The sequence below is a fragment of the Rhagoletis zephyria genome, unplaced genomic scaffold, assembly GCF_001687245.7.
Source record: "Rhagoletis zephyria isolate East Lansing unplaced genomic scaffold, Rhagoletis_zephyria_1.1 Rzeph_scaffold_01672, whole genome shotgun sequence".
Lineage (NCBI taxonomy): Eukaryota > Metazoa > Arthropoda > Insecta > Diptera > Tephritidae > Rhagoletis > Rhagoletis zephyria.
The window spans coordinates 40,705-57,274 of NW_016158756.1; the positions used below are offsets into that span (position 1 = coordinate 40,705).

General features: G+C 39.1%; 1 protein-coding gene across 1 annotated transcript in view; it reads right to left on the minus strand.

Moving 5' to 3' along the window:
* LOC108364787 (uncharacterized) overlaps window positions 1-16,570 on the minus strand; it is a 99,052-nt gene that overhangs the window by 33,284 nt on the left and 49,198 nt on the right. Inside the window, exon 2 of the mRNA XM_017618631.1 lies at window positions 2,834-2,880. Coding sequence (XP_017474120.1) covers window positions 2,834-2,844 — 11 coding nt within the window. The 5' untranslated portion in view covers window positions 2,845-2,880. The remainder of the gene's footprint in view (window positions 1-2,833; window positions 2,881-16,570) is intronic.

Below are 16,570 nucleotides of genomic sequence, written 5' to 3' on the forward strand. Positions count from 1 at the left end.
AAATAAAAACCAAAATGTGTATTCGTTGTTACTCTACAAGTATATTATTATAAATTATATTATTTTGTTTTGCATTTATCAGGACAACAACAAAAACAAAAATCCACTGTTGCATGTCCTGACTTTATTTGCCCATATCGCTGGAACCAGTAGGAATATTCGAATGAAACAAAAGACAAAATACTTGTTATATATTAAAATATACATTTAAAAAAAAAAATCATAGAAATCGGTTGAACAAGCATTAAAAAAACCGCAAAATAAGGTCCCGGGTACAAACGTATCCCGGGTGTGTGTTTACGTGGTATTTTCTGGGTGTGTGTTCTAGGGTTAAGCATAGCAAAACAAAACAGTCCACAAAGCTGTGTACCAACAATTTTTAAGCATACCGCTATATAAGATTTTCTTGAGCATTACTAGAGGGTTTGTGACTCCGATAAAGCGAGCCTAGCGCCATCTGTCGTTTCAGAAACGTAAAAGCATTAATTGCGAAAAATGCCGAATATGGCTACTAGAGCAACTAAAAAACTANACCGCAAAATAAGGTCCCGGGTACAAACGTATCCCGGGTGTGTGTTTACGTGGTATTTTCTGGGTGTGTGTTCTAGGGTTAAGCATAGCAAAACAAAACAGTCCACAAAGCTGTGTACCAACAATTTTTAAGCATACCGCTATATAAGATTTTCTTGAGCATTACTAGAGGGTTTGTGACTCCGATAAAGCGAGCCTAGCGCCATCTGTCGTTTCAGNAATATGGCTACTAGAGCAACTAAAAATCTGCGCGATGCGTTATCTTCAGAATCCGACCCCAAAATACTGAAGCAAACAACTGAATGTTCGTCAGATTTATTACGACTTTTGGACGAACGCCTAAAGAAACACACTGAAATGCTAATGTCGTTCATCGAGTCCTCTGAAAAGAAGATATTAAGTGCGCTTGAAGGCAAAATCGCCGATATGGAAAAACAATTAGCTGTCCTAACAACACGCGTGGACGTTTTGGACTCCAACTACAGTAGAGCTCAAAATATTTGCACAACACTAGAAGATGAACTCACCGTAGTAAGAAGAAAAGTAGCAGCATACGAAAGTGCTTCAGTTGCTCAAGACCTTCGTATTACTGGTTTTCCTTTTTTGGACAACGAAGATTTGATGGCAGTTTTGTCCAACATATGTACTAGACTTAAAGTAAAGGTACCACGAGTACAATGCATTTTTCGAACTCGTCCACGACAGCGCCTCGAGAACCCTGATACCGCTATTATTGTCAAATGTTTATCGACGTAAGACAAGAGTTTCATTTTGAAACATGTTGCACTTTTTCGAAAGGCGAACAATGGACCACTATGTTGGTTTTGATTCACATACGCTAATTTATATTAATGAGTGCTTGACTAAAAATAACTTTAGTATTTTTCGCGTAGCCACTCGTCACAAGAAACAAGGTCAACTATTTGCAGTTTTTTCTGCACGCGGATCCGTATATGTTAAAAGAGATGAAACTACTAAACCCGTACTCATTGAATCACTCGAAAAACTAAATGCTTACCTACAGCTCAACTCAACACCTGAAGAACGCGACTGTTTATTTCGCGGGAGTGCCAAACAATGAATATTTTCCCTTCGATCATTTTAACGGAAGCTGCTTGCTGTTCTCATTTCTTGAAATTATTACGTTAAAAACTCTTGTTAGACTTAATGTAGAAATCAATATTATATTTAGCATTTTACTCCCCCACAATGTACTCTTTCGTGTATTCTCCATTCAGCTAAATTATGTAAATGTACGTGTTTTATGTATACTGCTCTATGGTTTGTTATGTCGCTGGCTATTGGGTTAAGGTTGGTTGGCATTCAGGCATGATGGCATACCGAGCTAGCTCGTCGGTTGGGGGGGGTCACCTCCAACCACCTTACTTGCAGCTGACCTAAACAAAATTTGTCATCATGCCTGTTAGAGAAAAGACACTGAAAAACCGGGAGAATAGAAATATAAAGGAGACAGAAGAGGCCCGTCCGAGTCACGTGGAGTCAGCCCACCCCATCTACGATCTTGTAGCCTTGGACTTTGCCGTGACTCCTACAATTGGCAAAGTCCCCTAAACCTGACCTTAGTTCGTACGTCTATTGACAAGTCATGTCCAAGTCAGTAACGTCAATCAGTGTCGACACACATTTCCCCCCTGTTGCACCAGTGCAACACCCACACCAATATAAAGAATCAGCAAGCCATAACTTCTCGTTCAATCCTGATCACATCATCCATATATTTCCTCCTAAGCATATACTATACATAGTCTATTATTTATATATATATAAATGCAGCTACAACTAAACGTTATTCACAAATTCCATTCTTCTTTTTTCTTTTCTTAACTTACAAAATCCAAGTATTCACTTCTGCCTATCAATGTTTATAACTAAGCTAAACTTTATTCACAACTTTAATTACTAAGAACTAGGGTTTCCTTAACTTACAAAATCCAAGTATTCACTCCTACCTATCTATGGCTATGTATATATCTATTTATCTAACATATAGGACGCTTGGCGCGTTTGCAATGTCAAATGAGGTCCAGGTAAAAAAAAATTTCAAAGATCCAAAACGAACCGAAAATTTAAAAGAAAGATACATAAGTATGTAAATATACACCTAAGTATATGTATACTATTACTTTACACACTATATTTACTACGCCCAGCTTGTAAGTAATGTTTCAAAATACCTCTTGTTCTCTATCTATTCGTACATACATGTGCATATAGGCATATGTATGTATGTATGTATGAATGAGTGTACATTTGTAAGCATACCTTATGTATTAGCACTTACCGATCTCGCATGTGATGTAGGCGCCTGCATACAGGAGATGGGAGAGGCTGGAATAAGAAATATTATGGAATTAACAAAAAAAACTTCCAATACCTAGCAAGAGTATAGGCGGTACACTAGAGTGGGAGCATTCATAGGTGGGTAAATGTCGTGATTGCGCTGTGACATTCATTCACTCCGGGACGGTCGCCAGCACTCTTGACTACGCCATTTAACCACCTCCGAACCTCTTTTAATAAAAAAAATAAAATCAAACGTAAAAAAATTAGTTAAATTAAAATAGCGGACTACTGCATTTCATTTTTTCTTTCACGAATTCGCCAAAAACGGATCTATAATATAAAGGCAAATGGGATTTAAAACAAAAACAAGGTATACACCTAAAAATCAAATTATTATTTATGGATTGTGGCAAGTACGAAATATATATAAATATATATGTGTACGTATTAGGGGTGATGGTTCCGATCAAGGACTAAAAGTAATTCGATTATTTACGCGGCATGAAAACATGCATAATTACTTAAAACCAAAAGAATAAATAAAAAAAATAAAAACAGCTAGCTACAAACATGCGCGAAATTTGGTTTGAGGTTATGTCAGTATAATGGCAAATTAGGTGGAACCATATGGGACTTAAGAAAGGAATACGCAAGTGTGGTGAAAGAAAAATCAATAAAACGAAAACTGAATGTGGTGTATTGTGATAAGAGTGGCCGCCAACAGCGATTGACGGAGTGCTGTGACATGAGCGCCTGGAAGCTCTCCTTCTGATGCTCCTCGCGCGGAGTCCGGCGCTCTGGAATGTATGTATGTATGTTTTCTTGAAGTGTTTCAAGTTTCTCTAGGCTCTTGGTGTTGATCTCGATGTTTCTTACTTTGCATATTCCCGGTCGTTGACCTCAACTATGTATTTCTCGTCGTTCCGCGATTTTTGTCTTACATGTACATATATAAGTGGTTGTATATAACTTGTATACGTGGCTATATACTAGACGCTTTGGTGTTAAAAAGGCTCAACTCCAGAATTCAGGCTTTTGAGTCCTCTTGGTACTCCTGCCGCTTGATAGCCTTCTGGTAGCGGGATCTGCAGCGGGAATTAATGGTCCCGGTTAAACGGGGCACAACTTGCTTTATTCCTTTTTGCGGAACTTTCCCTTGCACTTCTTTTCACTTAAAAGACACTTTCCCATTTGAATCTTCCTGTTAGCCGACCAAGCGATCGTGCCCCGGTGCATTTGCGTGTGGAACATTTCTCAAACTTTCACTCAGATCCACGCATACAAACACATAATTCAAATCTATACCTTAGCATATGCACCTACACACACGCACACGTACGCACAGAGTCATTCCTGGCAGTGCGCCTTCTCACACATGTTGCGCAACATGTTTTGGTACATCGTTGGGTACAAAGTCCATTTGTGTGGAGGATATTTGAGTGGGGATATTTGTTGCAGCAGTTACTGGCCACCTACTACATAGGCTGTCGTTACAGGCTCGCATCCGCCGATGTTGCCTGCAATATGCAGCGTGTGCGTAAAAGAATTCAAACGCAGCCTACCTGCATTGTTTGTGCGTTTTGCCTAGTGTGGCCTCGACCCACGACCTAACGCCGGGCTTCCTATGAAAGTCTCTTTGTTTCTGTATGCGTATCTTTTGTGTAGTCAGTCGAACATTCACCTATGTCTACGATTATTAACACGTATATGCTCCTACGTACTACTTTTACATATTATATCACAGCTAACAACATATATACATATCACTGGGAGATAACCTATACTTATATCACAATAAAATCCTATGTCTATATCACAGTTAGTTTTCCGTATACTATATCGCAGTAGATTTTGGTAAAGGTACCAATAGTCCTGTTGGTTAAATAAAAATAAAAAAAATAAATAAATAATAAAAAAAATAAAATAACAAAATAAGAAGATAAAAATAAAATAAAAAAAGTAAATAAATAAACAGATAGTTAATGAAATAGTCAAGTAAATAGATGCATACATAAATAGAAAATAATTACGATACGTCAACAATTAAAATATATAGATACAATGGATACGAATCACAATCTCGCTTACCCACTTTTGCGTAAGCAAGCTAGACGAACAAAATCACGACAACTAACACTTAAACAAAAACAACGAACTAATAACAAATTCTAAATCAGGATCATACAAACACTAAGCCACAAATATGTCCTTGGCATGGTATACGCCTACTTTGTTCCCGCTGATATCGCCCAGCCCATACATAGAGTTTCCGATAGACTTCAAAACGATGCATTTTATTTGTTTAGGTGCAAGTTTAGCATTATAATTGTCTACTTGGGAACTCTGCCGGAAGTTTCGGCGGTATACCACCTGTCCGATTTGGAATCTGATATCTCTACTTCTAGTGTTATAAGCTTTCATACTTTTTTCGTGAGCCAACTTCAGTTATTTCATTATATTTTCGCGTATAAGCTGTAATAGGTCTGTCTTCGCGTCTATTTGCCAATCCGCATCCCCTATGGAGCCGAGCTTTCGATATATCTCGTACGATGCACCATGTTGCACCATAGGCATACCGAAAGTAGCAAAGTATGGGGAGCAGTTGATTGCTGAGTGGACTACGCTCCGGAGTGCAAAAGCCGCGTCACTAATATGCCTATCCCAATTTTTATGATTCTCTTTTATGTACGAGCGGAGTATTTGTAGCACAGACCTATTGACTCGCTCTGCGGCGTTGCCCTGTGGCGAATAAAATGCAGTTTTGATATGCCTCGTGCCGTATTTTTCTAGAAGACTAGAAAATATCTCAGAGACAAACTGCTTGTCGTTGTCTGAATGTATGTACTCAGGGACGCCAAAAATATGAAAAACCTCCTTCTCTAAAAACTTTACAACCTCGGCTGAAGTGGCTCTCTTCATTGGCTTCAAAAACACAAACTTAGAAAAATGGTCCAGACAAACAAAAACATAAACATTACCATCACAAGTACATGGGTAAGGACCCATAAAGTTAACATACAAGCGTTGGAAAGGTCGTTCGGTTAAGTGTTGGTTTCCCATCCTTTACCTTTACATATTTCACAGCCTGTAATAAAAGCTTGGACATCAGTAACCATGCCCGGCCAATAATATTTTTCACGGATTCGTGTGAGTGTCTTGTGGATGACCCCGTGACCTGCAGAAGGTGAACTGTGGGAGGCCTCCACTAACCCTGGTAGCAATTCCGACGGTATCCAAAGTTTCCAGGTCTGATCCTCTTTAAGCTGGTCCCCCCGGTTAAATTGAGTCCGTCTATAAACATACCCGTCCGATATGCACAAGTCTGGTAGTTGATCTTTGTTCTCGGTCACAGTCCTTTTCAGTTCCTTGGATTCGTCCGAGTCAAAGCAAGGCGAGTCTAAGGAAACGTCCATACATCTTTCGTTTGTTGTCATTTCTTCCATGTGCATCCGTGATAGCGTGTCAGGCACCACATTTTGCGCCCCCTTCCTGTGTTGTATATCATAATCATACACTTGGAGCTTCAAACTCCCCCTTGCCAGTCTACCCGAAAGGTCCTTCTGATTCATCAGCCATTTTAGGCTGGCATGATCGGTTATGATGGTAAACGGCATACCTTCTATGTAGGGCCAGAACCTTTTCACACTAACCACGGCTGCATAGCACTCCAGCTCCGTTATGCTATAGTTTCGCTGTGCGTTATTGAGTTTCGCTGAAATATATGCTATACGTCGTTCATTGTTGTCATCGTCAAGTTGAAATTGAACCCCACCCACTCCGTCTGTCGATGCATCGCACTGTATATAAAACCGTCTATTAAAGTCAGGGTGCGTCAGTACGGGTGCCGATATGAGGCTTTGCTTCAATCGGTCAAACGACCTCTTGGCTTTGTCCGTCATGGTGAATTTCTTTATCTTTTCTTTAGTGAGACAGGCGTGCAGTGGAGCTGCAATGGTCGCGTAGTCTTTGATAAATCGACGGTACCAGCCTGACATACTTAGGAACCGTCGGATNACAGTCGTGCAGTGGAGCTGCAATGGTCGCGTAGTCTTTGATAAATCGACGGTACCAGCCTGACATACCTAGGAACCGTCGGAGCTGCTTTGGAGTTTTGGGCTCCGGGAAATCCCTCACAGCTGCAACCTTGTTTGCATCCGTACGTATACAACCATCCCCCACAACATAACCAAGGTAACGAACCTCTTTATAACAAAATTTGCTTTTCTCGACATTAATTGTTAATTTAGCTTCACGTAAGCATCGAGCGACCTTTCCCAACAAACACAAATGGGACGAAAAATCTACAGAACACACCAACAAGTCATCTAAATACACAAAAACACTTTCACGCAACGAAGCCGGTATCACTTTGTCCATAAGTCTGCACATTCTTTGTGCCGCGTTGCACAGTCCGAATGGCATTACTCTCTAAATTTTTTTCAAGAGGAATCTGCCAGAAGGCATCCTTCAAATCTATAGCCGATATGTAGCGAGTGTTCTGAAGGCGGCTAAGGATTCCATCTACGTGTGGCAGCGGGTATGCATCTTTTATAGTTCTTTCATTTACTTTCCTGGCGTCAAGGCAGAGACGGTTCTTTGTGCCTTTTATGACAAGAGAGACGGGTGAGTTCCAGCTACTATTGCTTTCCTCTATTACCCCCATACTGAGCATCCTATCAAGCTCTTGATATATCAATTTCTGTATTGCAGGCGAAATCGGATAGTGGCGCTGCTTTATTGGAAGATTTTCGTTTTCTACCTCAATTATATGCTCCTCCATATCTGTCTTCCCTAATCCTAAAACGGCAAATGACGGAAACTGTGTTTTGAATTTTTCTAGAGCGGCACTTTCTTCGGTTGTCAACGTCTGTTAGACGGCCACAAGGGACAGGTCTCTTTCGGCGGGTGCGAGCTCGGCGACAGCAGCCTGATCTGGACATATACGTGCTCCCCTACTAACGACAGCCATGTCGAAGGCCTTCCAGAAGTCTATCCCCAAATATACTTGTTGTTGTAAACCGGGCACTATGAGGAATTCTAAGTCCCTCGTCATACCATCCCACATCACTGAGAGCGTGATTACACCGGTTACTGAAGTTTCACCACCGTTCGCTGTTCGTATGTTCTGGTTCGTTATTGGAAGAACGCGGTATTCCTTACCTTCTAGTAATTTTCCTGCATCTTTCCCTATACAACTTGCTCACGCTCCTGAATCTAATAATGCTAACACTTCTACGTCTCCGATCTTTGTCTGAACAAAAGCCCTATTATCCCCCTTTAAGGTTACAATCGTTGAAACGATTTTATTCAAAATTCTCTTATAAGTCTTTTTCTTCTCTCTCATTTTTTCAATCTTTTTCAAATTCCTACTTTGCCTTTTGTTTTCAACTGATTCGCAAGAAATTCTCCTCCGAGCTGCTTCATACTCAACTTTGCGTTGGTGTAGGCTCTTCTCCGGCTCACCCTTAACAAAATTTTCTTTCTTTTCAGTGCCGATTATATCCCTTTTTAGTACTTTAATTGTTGTTGGCTGGTTTCCGGGTTCTCCTTCCCCTGGCTGGAGTTCCCGGAAATCTCCGCCAGCATTCTGTTTCCCTTTTCAGGTTTGTACACACAAAACGACGTGTCTCCACCACATGCAAAGCACACCATGTTGTGAAAAGACGACTTGCACCCAGCTTGCTTCGCTGCATCACTCGGATTCCTCACATAATAATCCACAGGCATCCCACATGAAAAACACATGAAAAACACAACATCAAATGAAATGGGGACGGACAAAACGAAATAATGGTGGACTGAGGGCTTTTCGTAGGCTGAGTTTCTGGTTTGTTATATTGGGGATCGCTTGCCCTAGCATTATTGTTGCTGCCCCGGCCATATGACTTAGTCTTTAGTGAACTTCTAATAGCTTCTATAGGTCTACGATCTACGCTTTCATCTAATGAACGTTCCTCACGGTACAAAAGTTCGCTGATATTCTTGGATCGACTACGGTTTTCCTTTATTACTCTCTCGGCGCGCATACATTCGGCTTTCAACTCGGCGAGTGTATTCATCTGGGAGGCAAAAGTAAGGTTCGCTAGGTAAGACTTTAAGTTTCCCTTCAGGATCCCAACTAATTCTTTCTCTGGAATTTTCTTCCGCAGCCTAAACGTAAGATTGTGAACCTCTCCATAAAACTCATCGAAGCTCTCAGCTGGCATATGCTATCTTTTCATAATATCCCGGATTATCTCGTAATCGGACTCCGCAGTCTTTAAATGGGCTAACAACTCCGCCTTTAGTTCTATATATCCGAAATTTGGATCATCGGCATGGCCTGCCAGTACCACTTTAATGTGGACCCCGTTACGAGACAATGGAAGTCAGTGAAGAGCTGATAATGGGAGAGGTCGTGCTGCGTTCGCATCTTTTCGATCCTGAAGAGGAAACTCTCCACCGTCATACCCTACCCAGTGCCGTCGAACTTGATGTGCCATTTGTCCAAGTCGATTTTCTTCCACTTCGGTGGCTCCTGTGCGCTCTGATCGGCTTGTGTGACGTTTTCGTTGCCTCGGCGGTTGCGTGCTTCGTGACCCCTGCTTTCCGGCGTCGATGCCACTGCGGAACGATGACCCAGGGCTTGGGCGGATGTCTCTATGTCAGCTACCCTATTGCTGAGGTCCGACATATTTGTCCTCGTGTTCTGAACTTCGACCATACACTGCGCCATCATGTCGTGTTGTTGCGCCATCATCGCCATCATGCGGCTCAGTTGTTCGACACTGGTTGCAGTTGAAGCCGGTTCACTCCCTGGAGCTTTCGGACACTCAGCCCCAGAGCCTGCTGACTGCGCACTTGTCCTTGGATCGTCGAGCCCAGTTGCACTGGGTTGGTGAGATGCAGACATAGAAATAGATAGAAATCCAATTTCCCTCTGTGCCTTGTGGTTCTTGTGGGTTCGATTCGCTGTGACGGTGAGTTGAATCAGTTCTGAAGATGCGTGCTGAACACCAGTTCAAATAATCCTTTGAAAGGAAGTCCACCGGATGTTGTATTCCCGTGTCAATCTGATTAAATATCGATCCCACCACTTGGTTCTCCAGCGCCCTAGTGATGCTACGTGTTACTGGCCTATCACAATTCAAAAGCCCTAATCCACCAGCTACTATTTCCTCAGGCTCTCTCTCCATACACTCAGAATCACTCATAAAAAAGAAGGATTCCACACGCTTAGCTTCGGCTTACGAGGAACCTGGTTAGTCAAAATTCCTTTCAAACACTCAAACTTTTCGGACTACTTTACTCCCTACGTAAAAAAAACTTCAACAATGTTCGCTGAGCCTTCTAACCCAACTCCAATTTTTAACTACAAATATATTATTTCACTCTTAAAATTTAGGCATATGTGTGCAATACAAAGGTTCACCAGCGTTTAGTTCAAGTTGTGAATACCTCGTATTGCGGATAAACCAGACTTCTCTTACCAGTAATACGGCAAAAAAGTATATCAAAATTCAATAACAAAAAAAAAAAAAAAAATATAATTCAATTTTACTTAGCAATAAATATAAGCAAAATGATTCTAGAACAAGATTTAAAATAAGGGGAAAAATTGTAAATAACGTTTCTTTTTTCAATGTATGTATATATAAGGTAAAAAAATAGCAATTTTATAAGAAAGGATCCTTCGTTTCGTGGTAGCGTTCACTGCTTCAGATCTTACAACTTCTAGTACCTGTATAATCGTTAATGATTAGTAGCATGTATATTATAGATGTTTGCGTTTGTGTGTAAGAAAGGTTTTCTTTTAGCTTGGTGTGGTGGTGGTGTTGCACCTCGGCGGGGTCATCATAGGTACGTCGCAGTTATTCGGTCATTTGTCAACGGTCCATGGTCAAAGTCAACTTCATCCCCCTTTATCTGAACATAATAGCGTGGCACATCTGCATTCAGCACACTTGCCCCAAATGAGGTTGCCACGTTAATCCCACCCCCTTGTGTCGCTCCACCTCACGCTCACGCGATTTCTGGACCGCATGCGCGGTAGCTTGGACGGATGCGTACACCATCGCTTCTGTTTGCTAAGATATATTTCCCCCATCGTGCCAAGCCTGTTTCTGGATACCACTCAAACCAGTGTTGAATCTAGCAAAGGGAACTCCAAAATCAGTATGAGCACACCCAGGTTTCGTCAGTCGAGAACTTATCGCTTTTGTCGAAACAAAGCGACGTTGCCGTCGTGACCCTAGCCTGTCCGGAAATACAAAGGATAAGAGGAAGAAAACGATAGATTACTATGAAGTTATATGTAGGTTTTTGTAAAAGTATTTATTTTTAAATAAATTTAATCATTACAAGTTAACAAAACTAATTTTATTTAACGTTGCTAACAATTCGAGAAAAGTTTGAATAATAATGAAAATTTTCTGTTTGATTGACGAACCACAAAAATCACATAAATCTAAAATTTCAAAATTACAAAGTTAAAATGAACACAGTACAATAAAAGGTAATAACACAAATACAAACCCTACAATACTCCCCCTTCTAGAGAATTAATGTTATATAAATTAAAAGTAACTCGTTTCTTATTTGATGTTGTGTTATTCATTGCATTAGTGTTTGTTTCTGGTATTAGTTCTGTTTCAATGATTGCTGGTTTTAGTCTGTCTATCGGAATTGTTTTAACCTCATTATCTACTTCAAGTTTGAAATATTTTTTGTTTTTTTCAACAACCTTATAAGGTCCTTCGTATGGTTGTTGCAATGATCTTTTATTAATAACACGCATAAAAACAAATTTACAAGTCTCCAAATCCTTTGGTATATATACACCAGTATCAGAATTTTGATTATGCCTTAAATTTGATTTAACATTTTTAAAATGTTCCCGTAAATTACCTAAAACTTCAATTGGGGAAAATTTTTCTTCAGATGGAACAACAAGTTCACCGGGTAGGCGTAAATTTTGCCCAAAAACCATCTCAGATGATGTGGCTGAAATACTTTCTTTATACATCGATCGTAAACCAAGAAGTATTATCGGCAGCTCATCATACCAATTGTTGATTCCATTTCTAGCCATTATCGTAGCTTTTAACTGCCTGTGAAACCGTTCTACCATACCATTCCCTTGAGGATGATATGCAGAAGTTGTAACGTGATGACTACCAAGCAATTTTGTTAGTTCCGAAAACAATTTTGACATAAACTGAGTACCCTGATCTGTAGTGATTTTTAACGGTACCCCAAAACGTGAAACATATTCTCTAAAAAATTTATTTGCAACCACTGCCGCTGAAATGTCCTTTAATGCATATGCCTCGGGCCAACGCGTGAACCTGTCAACTATTGTAAAAATGTAACGATGTCCTTTCGATACAGGAAGAGGTCCAACAATATCTAAATGAATATGATCAAATCTACTTTTGGGAATCGGAATTTTAATTACTGGAGATTTTGTGTGACGATTAACCTTCGATTTTTGACAATTTATACATTCTTTTGACCAAATATTAATTTCTTTGTGCATTTTTGGCCAATAGTACTTTTTAATAATTAGACGACGTGTAGCTTTTGTACCAGGATGTGTAATGCCATGTAGCATATTAAACACTGTCTTGCGTAAACAATTTGGAACAAATGGCCTAGGATTCTCACCTGTCATTTCACACCAAATATTAAAATTTAAAAGTGGAATTTGAATTAATTTAAGGTTATGTGATGTGTCTCCAGATTTTAATGTGTTTAGTTCCTCGTCCTGTTCTTGTTCATTTTGTAAAACTTTGAAATTCAGTTCTGTACCCTTAATTGCATCAACTTCGAAAGCTCGAGATAATGTGTCAGCTATAATGTTCTCCTGTCCTTTAATATATCGTATGTCATTAGTAAATTGTGCAATGAATTCCATATGTCTAGTTTGTCTCGGACTACGTTCGGTTTTTGAACTCAAAGCATATATCAAAGGCTTGTGATCCGTAAAAACTGTAAATTGTCGTCCTTCTAAAAGATAGCGAAAATGTTTAATGTTCAAATAAATAGCTAGCAACTCCCTGTCAAATGCACTGTACTTAACCTCGGATGGAGAAAGTTTCTTAGAAAAGAAAGCTAGTGGCTCTGATTTGTTATCAAACGTTTGATGTATGACACCACCAATTGCCGTATTAGATGCATCCACATTTAAAGAGAGTTTGGCATCTTTGTTAAAATGATTTAACAATATCGTAGACGCAAACTTTTCTTTAATACATTCAAAGGCTTTATTTGTTGTGTCATCCCAAATTAAGGACTTGTCACGTTTCTTAGTTGTTCGATTGATTAAATCGTAGATAACTGCCGTAAACTCAGCTAATTTTGGTACATATCGATGGTAATAATTAACCATGCCTATAAATTTCTGCGCCTGTTTAATAGATTTAGGACGTTCAAAACTACGAATAGCTATCACTTTTTCATCAGAGGGTCTAATTCCTGCCCCAGAAATATTATGTCCTAAAAAGTCAACACTTGTAACACCGAAAGTACATTTACTTGGTTTGATATTTAACCCGTACTCTGTTAGGCGTTGGAAAAGTATACGGAGATCTTTAAAATGCTGTTCTTCATTTTCACTTGCAACCAATAGATCATCAATATATGTAAAAACAAAATCTAAACCACTAACTACTTCATTAATAAATCTTTGAAAAGTTTGCGCTGAATTTCTTAGTCCGAAAGGCATTCGTATAAATTCAAACATACCGAAAGGTGTCGTTATTGCAGTTTTATAGATATCCTCTTCTGCCATTGGAATTTGGTGGTAGGCCCTTACCAAATCTAATTTCGAAAATATATACTTATTTCTGAGATTCATGTTAAAATCTTGAATATGAGGTAAAGGATAACGGTCCGGTACAGTCACAACATTAAGTCTCCGAAAATCACCACAAGGACGCCAGTCATTCAGTTCTTTTTTAGGTACAAGATGCAGTGGAGATGCTACACAAGAATTTGAAGGTCTACAAATCCCTGTCCTCACTAAAAAATCGAATTCAGTTTTGGCTACTTTAAATTTAATCGGATCCAAGCGCCTTGGCTTAGAGAATGGCAGATTTCCTTCAGTAAAAAGTCTGTGAACCGTAGAATGTTTAACCGGTTTCGAATAATCTGGTTCAGCGATCAAAGAAGGAAACTCCTTCAACAATCTTGTATACTTGTTCTCTACTACGAAAATTTTTGGAAGCGAAATGTTACAAACACATGAAACTGTGTTAACCGAAAGACTTGTTACTGGATCAACTAAACGTTTGCATTTCATGTCAATTAAGAGACCGTATTTGCAAAGAAAATCTGCACCAATAATAGGTTTCGCAATATCAGCTATGAGAAACGTAAATGGGAACTCACGTCTTAAACCTAAATTTATATTTAAAATCTTTTTACCATACGTTGAAATCGTTGAACCATTGGCTGCAGTAAGTATTATATCTGAAGAACGTTTTGTATGAGGGAATTTTTTTACCGGAAGTATAGAAATTTCTGCTCCACTATCAATCAAAAAATTTAGTTTGTTTGTTTTATCAAAAATAAATAGGCGACGTGTGGTAATATCTAAATTTCCATTGTTTGCCGCCACAACAACGGATGACTCTAGTTTAACGAATTTTTGTTTTTAGAAAAAGCACAAGGCTGTTGACATTTCTGAGCCTTATCACCAAATTTGTAATGGTATCTACATAACCAATTTTGACTATCACGAGATTTTGATCTACCTCTATATGGACTTCTAAAACAATTCCTATTATATGATCTATATCTAGAATTTTGATTAATTTGTTGCTTAATAGAATTTAATTCAAAGGAAAGTTTTTGAAAATTTTCGCACATAAGATTCGTCGTTTTAACTAAATTCTCAATAATTGTGTCTTGTGATTTAGAATTTTGAAAACTATTCATAGCTGATATTTCGGTTTTATTAATCACTTCCCAAATATTATCAGCTAGTTTCACCAATTCATTTATATCATTGGTACTTGAACTAGCTAATATCACACTAAGATTTTTTGGCAATTTTCTCAGCCAAAGTTTCTTTAAAATATCTTGACTAAAATTGGAACCTGCAAGCAACATGAGCGACCGATAAAATTCAGAGGGTTTACGATCACCCATCTCTGAATCTGACAAAATTTTATCTAATTTCTTATTTTCGCTTAAAGAATGTCTTTCAATTAAGACTTTCTTTAATTCTGAAAACTTGTTGTTATGCGGAGGATTTTGAATGAAATCTAATATTGTAACTATTACTTCTTGCGGAAGCGCTGTGATTGTGTGTTCATATTTTGTAGTATCTTGTGTAATGTTTTTCATGTTAAATTGCATTTCTGTATGTACAAACCAAGCTTCTGGACAACTTGTCCAAAACTGTGGAAGCTTGACTGAGGTTGCATACACCTCATTATTATTTTCACTAGCATAAGGATTTGCCAACTCCTCTTGAAAAGAGTTGTTTTGCAAATCTATAAGCGAGTCATTTAAATTATTAGTCCGTGTAGATGTGTGTGTATCATGTGGGGGTGAACGAAACATTATGATAACTTCACACAAATAATCTCTAAAAGGAGTGTTTACAATTTTTACAAACTGTTAGTTATTTAATAATTGTAAAGTGTAAGATCTAACACAACTAATCTACATTTACGTCAACTTATCTATCGAAATGATTTGATTGATGGAGGTTTAAAAACTGGATGCTTCTGTGGACCGATGGTGCTTTGAAAACCAATACTTCTATTATAACTTTCTGATGCTTACTGTGATGCTCTTCTTGTCGCTTGAAGATTGAACCTGGTGATGGTTGTTGCTGTAGATGTTGCAGCTGATGCTGATGCTGCTGTTATTGTTGTTGCTGCTGATGTTACAGCTTATGCTAATGCTGCTGTTTCGTAGTACTGGTTGAAGTTGGGACGCCTGTTAACCCAATAAAATGCTGGGACTGGCGATAATTTCCGCGGCTGGCACGCCAATGCAATTGAAAGCAATAAAGTCAAAACTTTTTCTGCCGGCTTTTTATCTTAACTTCGAGTGGTTCGATTTTGTTCAGCAATGATTCATCCAAGTCATACCAGGTTCCCTTACTGTTGACTCATACTTCTGCTGCAGTCGACGAACCTACGCCGACTGGTGGGCGTGGAGTAGAAATTGCACCAACGCCTGCGCTACTTGCTCCAACTTCAGCAACGCTTGTGCCATTTGCAGTTGTGCCCGATTTGGTGCTTGCGCTGGTGGCTTGTAACTCTGCTTCCAGACAAGCTTCAATAACAACGGGATAGAGTGTCGAGAAATAAGGCGGTGAATAGAACTTTTTCGAGCCGTAGCAGTTCTTGACTTAGCTGGTTTTTTGTCGGGAGCTTCTTTAGTTGCTGTTTATGCAATTTTTTAACGTTTATGTTGCTCCTTGAGCAGCGAAGTAAAGTGCGGCAATTACGCGTTTTCGTGCTCGCCCTGTTAACTACCACTCATAAATGGTGTACCAGCGCGTCTGATTTGTGAATTGAGATATCAAAGTCCGCAGCGATCATTTAATGGTGGCACGTGTTGGTTCTCCTGGCAGGATCGCCAAATGTAGGTTTTTGTAAAAGTATTTATTTTTAAATAAATTTAATTATTACAAGTTAACAAAACTAATTTTATTTTACGTTGCTAACAATTCGAGAAAAGTTTGAATAATAATGAAAATTTTCTGTTTGATTGACGAGCCACAAAAATCACATAA